Source organism: Triticum aestivum, chromosome 7A (genome assembly GCF_018294505.1).
Source record: "Triticum aestivum cultivar Chinese Spring chromosome 7A, IWGSC CS RefSeq v2.1, whole genome shotgun sequence".
NCBI classification, from domain to species: domain Eukaryota; kingdom Viridiplantae; phylum Streptophyta; class Magnoliopsida; order Poales; family Poaceae; genus Triticum; species Triticum aestivum.
The window spans coordinates 105606525-105615821 of NC_057812.1; the positions used below are offsets into that span (position 1 = coordinate 105606525).

At 44.3% G+C, this 9297-nt stretch overlaps 1 protein-coding gene across 2 annotated transcripts; it reads left to right on the top strand.

The window, feature by feature from the left end:
* The first annotated feature begins 2258 nt into the window (after nucleotides 1–2258).
* Nucleotides 2259–8298, top strand: LOC123149042 (receptor-like protein kinase). 2 transcript variants are annotated; one of them, XM_044568575.1, is made up of 4 exons: nucleotides 2259–2547; nucleotides 4548–6822; nucleotides 6898–7510; nucleotides 7614–8298. In XM_044568575.1, the coding sequence occupies exons 2-4, from the start codon at nucleotides 4555–4557 to the stop codon at nucleotides 8003–8005; spliced, it is 3273 nt and encodes a 1090-aa protein (XP_044424510.1). In that variant the 5' UTR covers nucleotides 2259–2547; nucleotides 4548–4554; the 3' UTR covers nucleotides 8006–8298. The 2 variants fall into 2 exon arrangements, with proteins under 2 accessions (XP_044424510.1, XP_044424509.1); XM_044568574.1 differs by having other exon boundaries at nucleotides 4548–7510.
* Nucleotides 8299–9297: the final 999 nt, after the last annotated feature.

Genomic DNA, 9297 nt, shown 5'->3' on the forward strand with positions numbered 1-9297 from the left:
CTTGTTCGCCAATTCATTCATTGGCGCCAACCAGCACCACGCCAACACTAGTGTGTTCGTCATCAACGCCTCGTCTTCTACTTTCTTATTCCTCGCTAGCTTTAGTTCTTGTTCCTACTTATTTTCTAGAATACTCTTTCTTTCTTTTTTTTCGTCTTATTTTGTGAACACTATTTCTTTCTCCAACACCATGTATCAATTGGTCGCTTTAGTTATTTTTCCTTCTTATTCTTGGAACACTCTTCCTTTCTACCATAGCATGAACCACCTGGCCAATATTGTGTCGTGTTGTCCTCACCCGCGAATGTTTCGGCAACTATCAGCGTGTGGACATCCTGCAAAGCATAGTTGTCATCCATCTTAGTGAACGCTAGTTCGCCCATGTCGTGAGCGTATGGTGGCCGTTGTCCATGTTAGCAAGCAGTGCTCGGCCATGTTGCTGAGAGCATGTTGATCGTCATTGCCCACGTGGGCTTTCAAAATGATTCGACGTGATTAAATGCTTGCTTAATTAATTAAGTACACAAATATTAACGGCCTATCTAATTCTTTGCATGCCTAAATAACTGCCAACCAAATCAATTAATTATCCGACTAATTGAAAAAATTTCCTACCTTGTAATTATCTGTGGGCATAAATAATTGGCTACTAAATTAATTAATTGCATTAATGACTCGATTTCCAAATTGATTCGATGTGGAAAAAAAATTCTATTTAAATGGATCTAATTAATTGCATGCGTAATTAACTATCTAGCTAATTAATTCATTAATGGTTTGATTTCCAAATTGTTTCAGTGCTTGATTTTCAAAATATTTTTGCATGAATGGCTGCTACGAACGATGATGACTACTGAGTATTGTAGCACACATTTGCTTAACGAATTTCTTGACATTTGAATGGACACATTTCATTTGAGAATGTAGTCTATCTGGCTCTCTGTATGACTGACAAAAAATATAATATGACTACGTCCACGAAAACACGTATGTGGCGGTCTGACGACCTGCCTTCCGCCACGGTCGTCCTCGACGCCATGATCCACACCCTAGCATTCTAGAGCATCGCACCAGTGTCAGCCCAGCCACGACGTCTCCCATGGTGTTACGCACGGCATCCCACCATAGGGGCGCGCTGATGCGTACGCCCATAAAAAAAGATATATTATTTTTGTTGTTTTTAGGAAACTTGTGATTGTCAATTAATAGTAGAGGTAATAATAATAATAATTGGTATAGCATGTGGGATTAGCAATTTTTTATGAAGGAATATCTGATTTTGTTTTTGAAGATTATGGAGATAAATCTTATGTCTGCCTTTTAGCAAGGTGATTTCACATATATGGTGCGATTTTTGAATTCTTAATTACTTATTATTTACGTGATTGAATTGAATTAGCACCTATAAAAGGAAACACGAAACAAGATTCCTCCTTAATGGGATTTGGTTTTTAATGGAAGGAAGAAAAAACCAATGGGAGGAGGTGTGGTGGAAGGTGAGACGAAAATAAACCATACCTGGCTACCAACTACTCTTCAGGAGCAGAGAAAATTAGTGATTTGATATGAAGAAATATCTGATTTTGTTTTGAAAGGTTATTGAGATAAAAATTATGTTTGTTTTTTTGGGAAGATGATCTCATGGATTCTGAATTCTTAATTACGTACTATTTATACGATTTAATTGAATCAACATCTGCCAAAGCATGAAACAAGATCCCCTTAATGGGATTTGGTTGTTTAATAGGAGAGAGAAAAACCAGTAAAAAAGGGTGGTAGGTGGTGAGACGAAAATAAACCATATCAGGCTACCAACTTCCTTTTAGAAGTAGAAATGTATCTGGAGTGCAATTACCCCTTACAATTTGTTTGTGTAATCAAATACTCCCTCCGTCCAAAAGTACTTGTTATCAAAATAATAAAAAGTGATGTGTCTAGATGTATTTTAGTTCGAGATACATCTTCCTTTATCCATTTTGATGACAAGTATTTTCGGAGGAGGGAGTACATGATTACTTCTAAAGGACACTTTTCAGGGCAGAAAGCAATCTGTGAACTTTTTTAAGGCGGAAGAAAGCAACCTCAGCCGCTCAGCCCCTGACTGTCAAAACCGAACCAAAATCAGTGTGAACGCGAGCCTGGCGTTCGTTGACACCTACCGATCCAAGCGCACGCCCGTGTGGGAACTTGCACTGTTCACCGCCCGTCCGCGGATACGTGCGTGTGAACTGCCGCGTGTGGACGCACTTTCCACTCTCGCACCCGCACTCACTGCGGCAACTACCAACGCAGCGCCCACAACAGAGGTCGGCACCCCCGCTCCCCCTTGAGCCTTGGCTGCTCCCCCCTTCTATTTCTCTCTCTCTCTCCCACGCGTGTGCCAGTGCGGCAGTGCCACCACCTCTCTCCCCTCCCTCTCTCTCGCCGTGGTCCATGGACGCTGCAGCCCAGTATTAGCGCAGCCACGGCGCTGGTGCCGCCCCCCGGCCTCCATTTCCCGGGCGCCTGAGATCTGCGGGGGCGCCGGCCGCCTGCTGCTGCTGCACGGTACGCACTCCTTTCCCTCCTCGCTCGCTCCCCTGTGCTCGCTCTCCACTCGCTGGGTCGGGTTAGTTTCCGCTTTCGCTGTGGCTGGAATATTCGTTTCCGTGGAACCGCCGGCCGATGCTTTGTCTGTTCTTCATCCCTGGGCATGCCTGGCGTCCTTGTAGTTGTAGGGCCATTCCCTTCACATCAGTTCTTGATTCTTGGTTCTTGGTTACATAGCGCGCTTCTGCATTTTCGTCAGAATCTGCCCCCGGTTACGGAGCAATGGCAGGGAGCAAGCTCGTGGTATGCCGCTGGTTCTTTCTTGCCCACTGAAACTGTTGTGTGGGCAAAAATTACAGTTGGTGGTTTCCCCGGAGATGCTTCTGGGCTGGCTCGCCTACCTATTCGGCGGAAATTAATTAGCGGAACGCGTTGGAGGTTAGGTCTGAAGTCTGAACAATCGATAGAGCAGAGCATTCCGGAGTGCCCATTTCCTCAACTCAAATGTCGAATTAGATGTGTGCAAATTACAAAACTAACAAATTACTAGGTGCTCGCTCAACACTGGTTTCGTCTGCCAGGGAAGAGCTGTGATTCAGCATCATCTTTTCTCCCCTCGGATCAGAGTTATCATTTCCGAACCTCTTTGGGAAACTTGTTTTGAGTTGCTTTCGCTGAAATAAATGGGCCAGCCAGGAGAGGGGTAGCTTCAAAACCATGGGCTGTCGCTGCTTTCGGCGTCGTCCTGGGTTTTGCTTCTCCGGTCCACCTAAACTTGCCTAAACTACAAACTGGTTCTCCAGTTGATGGTGATTTGATTCTCAAAAGAAAAAAAAAGGTTGATGGTGATTTGCGGTCTGACTTCACATGCTCTCTCAGTTTATTGTTCAACTTGCAATATTCCGCGCGTTTGTGTTGCTACGCTGCAATGGTGCGTATGTCGATGGTGCTTGGAGGTCTGACTTTACAGGAATTTATTATCGAGCCTGTCGAATGTTCCACGCATTTGCGTTGCCGCACTAGAATACATATGTTGACACCAAGCGACTTTTGTTATACAATTATAGTGTTTGTAATTGATGAAAATATAATTGGATTCCCAGCTATTTCCCTGTTTGTTCCTCTGTTTATCATTAGAATTTCAGACCACTTCGACTCAGCGCTACTAGAAGTTTAAGCACTCTTCTTCCCGCAAAAAGAAAAGAAAAAACGATAAAAAAATATTAGTTACACGTATTCTTTGCAAATGACATCAACTTTTTCAGTATCCATGAACAAAATATTAATTTAATGACGTCCTAGCAATTGCCAACTTGGTCCTCAATTTAATTGACCCTGATTCTTACTAATAGCCTCAGTTTCCTCGGAAAAAAGAAATTATCTCACCTATGAAATCACCTCAAAGTTTTTGTTTGAAGGACATTTTTTAACAACAAGCTGTAGGGGAGCCCTAACAGTAAAATAATTTTCGTTTGAATAATCTACAGTATAATAAATAGGAACCCAGATTCGAGTCTAGAAATGCTTGCACCCATGTGGTGGGTTGTTCGAGGTTCGGGATTGTTGGAGGGACCTCATGGATATGACCACAACCCTTAGATATTACTGCCTCAGTACCAAAATATAAGACGTTTTTGTAGGCTAGCCTACAAAAACGTCTTATATTTTGATACGGAGGTAATATTTAGTAGTAAAATATATTTATGCTGAAAAGAGATAGGAGTCATAAACCATGAAACCCAACTCACAGTTTTATGTTTTTCAAGAGAAAGCTCTTGTTAGGACGTACAACATTTTTTTTGCAAATAATTTGGAGTGTACATGGTATACTAGGCCATAGCACATAGCGTAATTCCTTCTAAAGTATGAGAAGCCTGACCCTGGATTGCAAAATTTGCTGCCATTTTTGTGCTCGGGATGTAATATCTGCGAGGCACTTCTGGGCATCGATTGTTTCGTTTCCTATCAGTTTGAGAAAACATACAATCTTCTGCTAACTTCTTTACGAACTTTTGCAGGAACGGAATGGGGCTTGTATTGTGGCATTCATTGTTTCTCTTCTTAAGTTTGGTTTCGTCGTCATGGAGTTTGAATTCAGATGGTCGTGCCCTTCTTGCTCTGTCCAAAAATCTCATATTGCCTAGTTCCATAAAATCAAGTTGGAATGCTTCTGATACAACCCCATGTAACTGGACTGGAATTAGTTGTGGTAAAAGGAACAATGTGGTTTCTCTTGACCTAACATCGTCTGGAGTTTCTGGTTCACTAGGAGTTCAAATAGGACTTCTAAAGTACATACAAGTCATCATTTTGCTAAACAATAGCATATCTGGTCCAATCCCTCAAGAACTGGGCAATTGTAGCATGCTTGAACAGTTGGATCTTTCCGAGAACTTCCTTTCTGGTGAAATACCAGAATCACTGTCCAACCTAAAAAAACTATCATCACTCTCGTTGTACACTAACTCCCTCAGTGGGGAAATACCAGAGGGGTTGTTCAAGAACCAGTTTCTGCAGGACGTGTACCTCAATGAGAATAAACTCAGTGGTTCTATCCCTTTATCAGTTGGTGAAACGACAAGCCTTAGATCATTTTGGTTGATGCACAATGCATTATCTGGAGGTCTGTCAGATTCAATTGGCAACTGCACCAAGTTGGAGGAACTCTATCTGCTGGATAATCGGCTGAGCGGGAGCCTTCCGAAAACCTTGAGCTATGTTAAAGGACTGAAAGTTTTAGATGCCACTGGAAATAGCTTCACCGGAGAGATTGATTTCAGTTTTGAGAACTGCAAGTTGGAGAAATTCATATTGTCGTTCAATCAGATGAGGGGCGGTATTCCAGCACGGCTAGGGAATTGCAGTAGCTTGACAGAACTTGCACTTGTCAACAACAGTTTCTCTGGCCAAATTCCGGCTTCGCTCGGCCTATTGAGCAACCTCACCTTGCTTATGCTTTCTCAAAACTCCTTGTCTGGCTCAATCCCTCCTGAGATTGGTAACTGTCGGTTGCTGGAGTGGCTAGAGTTGGATCATAACATGCTTGAGGGCACTGTTCCTAAAGAGCTGGCTAATCTGAGACACTTGCAGAAGCTCTTTCTTTTTGAGAATCGCCTGACCGGGGAGTTTCCTGAGGATATTTGGAGCATCCGGTACCTTCGAAGTGTTCTTATTTACAGCAATGGTTTTACTGGGAAGCTACCTCTTAAGTTAGCTGAATTGAAGTTATTGGAGAACATCACATTGTTTGATAATTTCTTCACCGGAGTCATACCCCCGGGTTTGGGTGTTAATAGCCCTTTACAGCAAATTGATTTCACCAACAACAGTTTTACCGGTGGAATACCTCCGTACATTTGTTCAAGGAAAAGACTCAGGGTGTTGATTTTGGGCTTCAATCTTCTTAATGGTAGCATCCCATCCAATGTTGCAGACTGCCCAGGTTTGGAACGAATCATTCTCAAAAACAATGATCTTACTGGGCCCATTCCACATTTTAGAAACTGTGCAAGGCTGGGCTATATGGATTTCAGTCATAATTCTTTAAGTCGAGATATTCCAGCAAGCTTGGGCAAATGCATAAATACTACAATGATAAACTGGTCAGGAAACAAACTTGTTGGTCCAATACCACCTGAAATTGGAAACTTGGTGAATTTGGGAGTCCTTAACCTCTCACAAAACAGTCTACATGGTGCACTTCCAGCGCAGGTTTCTAGTTGCTCCAAGCTGTATATCCTGGATCTGAGTTTCAACTCTCTGCATGGTTCGGCACTCATGACAGTAAGCAGCCTGAAGCTTCTCGCACAACTACGGTTGCAGGAGAATAAATTCAGTGGGGGCTTACCTGATTCTCTTTCGCAGTTGGTTATGCTTCTTGAGCTGCAACTTGGTGGCAACATTCTTGGAGGCAGTATCCCTTCATCTTTAGGAAAGTTGATCAAACTCATTGCATTGAATCTCAGCAGCAATGGACTGGTGGGTGATCTTCCAACACCATTGGGCAATTTGGTGGAACTGCAAAGTTTAGATTTGTCAGTTAATAACCTCACTGGAGGTCTCGGCGCATTAGGAACTCTACATTCATTGCATGCCTTGAATCTTTCCTATAATAGGTTCAGTGGACCAGTGCCAGAATATCTTCTGAAATTTCTGAACTCCACACCAAGCTCCTTCAATGGAAATTCAGGTCTCTGCGTCTCTTGCCATGACAGTGACTCTTCTTGCAAGAGATCTGATGTGTTGAAACCGTGTGGAGGATCAGGGAAAAAAGGAATAAAACGTCGATTCAAGGTTGCACTTATTATTCTTGGTTCATTGTTCATTGGAGCAGTAGCGGTACTTATCCTCTGCTGTATCCTTCTGCAGAATCGAGATTCGAAGACAAAAAGTGAGGAGACAATCAGTAATTTGCTTGAAGGCTCTTCTTCTAAATTAAATGAGATTATAGAGAAGACAGAAAACTTTGATGACAAGTATGTCATAGGCACAGGTGCTCATGGGACGGTGTACAAGGCAACACTGAATTCAGGGGAGGTCTTTGCTATAAAGAAGCTTGCAATTTCCGCACGCAGCAGTTCTTACAAGAGCATGATCAGAGAGCTGAAGACGCTTGGTAAAGTTCGGCACAGGAACTTGATAAAGCTGAAAGAATTCTGGGTGAGGGGTGACTCTGGGTTCATACTGTATGACTTTATGGAGCATGGCAGCCTCTATGATGTCCTGCACAGGATCCGGACGCCGAGTCTGGACTGGAGCATGCGCTATAACATAGCTCTTGGAACTGCCCATGGCCTGGCATATCTTCACCATGACTCTGTCCCTGCGATCATTCATCGAGATATTAAGCCAAGCAATATATTGTTAAACAAGGACATGGTGCCGCGCATCGCAGATTTCGGCATAGCAAAGATCATGGATCAGTGTTCTGCTGCTCCACAGTCTACCGGGGTTGTCGGCACAACTGGATATATGGCACCAGGTATGCATGATGCAAACCATTTCTTGATAGTGAATCGTATTCCATTTCATGAGTTTTTTCAGTGACAAGCTGATACCTGACAGGCCGTGTTGTTTCCTTGCAGAGCTGGCCTTTTCCACCAGAAACAGTATCAAGACCGACGTTTACAGCTACGGCGTCGTCCTGCTCGAGCTGATAACGGGAAAGACAGCGGTGGATCCCTCGTTCCCGGAGAACATGGACATTGTCGGCTGGGTGCCCCACGCCCTGAACGGCACTGAGCAGATAGGGCCCGTCTGCGACCCGGCCCTCCTGGACGAAGTGTACAGCACTGTCGAAATGGAGGAGGTGCGCAAGGTCCTGCGCCTGGCCCTTAGGTGCACGGCGAATGAGCCGAGCCGCCGGCCGTCCATGGTCGATGTCGTGAAGGAGCTGACTGACGCGAGGTTCGCGGGCATCCCTTCGTCGTCGAAGCAGGGGAAGCCGGGCTCCTCCTCCGGCGGCGGCTCTTCCTGACTGCAGTACAGTGTGAAACATAGAATGTACAGTCAGATTCATCGGCTAGGTTCTGACTGTAGTCTAGTCTAGGCTGGTAACTGAGTTTTGATGATTGCTGTGGTGATTTCTAACTGGATGCTCTGTGTGTAACTGCGTGTGTGCCTGGGAAATCATGTGGCTGGATGGGTAGGGCAGATTTGCCTTTCTGCCTGTCTTTGGCTGAATACATGAAAAGGGGAAAGTCATCAGCATCATCTTGGCATTTGTTCACAGAATCTCATTGTCTTCGCTGTTTTGTCGAAGGCAACTTCGATATAGTACTACGTAGATGTCTAGTGAATCTCATGTAGCGGTGTGAAGATCATGGTGTTCCTGGCCATACCGATCTGGTCGAGTGGCGGGGTTGGGTTTGTGCTGGCGCCCTCCTGGGGTTCCCCCGAGCCAGAGCACCGCGCGAGGCTCGCGGCAGGTGCGCCGCTAGGTATGGCAGCCGGGTGCGGCGCCACCGGCGCCGAGAGAGGGGATAGCGCGGCGGGGCCAGTGAACGACATCGATCGTGCGAGCATTGCGTCTTGCGTGGTCCCTTTCCCTTCCCTGGAAGCCGGAGGACGGACGGGTGCGGCAGTACCGTAGTACAGTACTGCTCGGCGTGGGACTTATGTTTGAATTTGAAGTGTAGAAACATAAGTTTTAAACCTAATTTTTAAAATTATTATGTTTATGATGTGAAAATTAATTTAAAATGGGGGTTTGGGAATGTGCTAAAAAAGTGCAGCCTGAAATCCCTAAAATCTGTAGGGTTTACTCCTGAAATGGTTTTAGGGTCTCCCATTTTAAGGAAACTGTCGGAGTTGCTCCTAGGAGCGTAGTGTTTTTTTTAGGGGAATAACGATTCTTTATTCAAATAAGTTATCGTTATAATATGATGCGGTTGCGGTTGAATGAACCAAATATGTCGGCCTATGTCTAAAGATAAGGAAAACCACCAGAGCTTTGGGGCGGCTCCCTTGGCCTGTGCTACCTTTTTTCTTCTTCTTCCGTTTAGAGCTTGTTGAGCTGTGCCCTCAGGAAAACCTACTGTACTTTGCATGTGTACTTCTTGTGTGCGTGTGGCGTGAACCTCTTTGTTGGCTCTTTAGGGCTCTGATGGTTTGCTTTATATATAAAGCGGGTCGAAACCCTTTTGATAAAAGACAAGGAAAATTTAGCTAAGGAATCAGCTTCAAAATTTGTACTTCTGCTCTCATGAATAAAATTACAACTTTTGAACTCCTTCAATCTTGCAATGATTTCTTTAATGATAGCACCAT

Bases quoted from the DNA above. Each gene is read 5' to 3' on its own strand.
- LOC123149042 (XM_044568574.1), top strand. From the start codon at position 4,555: ATGGGGCTTGTATTGTGGCATTCATTGTTTCTCTTCTTAAGTTTGGTT. The intron at 7,511-7,613 runs GTATGCATGATG...GTTTCCTTGCAG, and splicing joins AACTGGATATATGGCACCAG to AGCTGGCCTTTTCCACCAGA.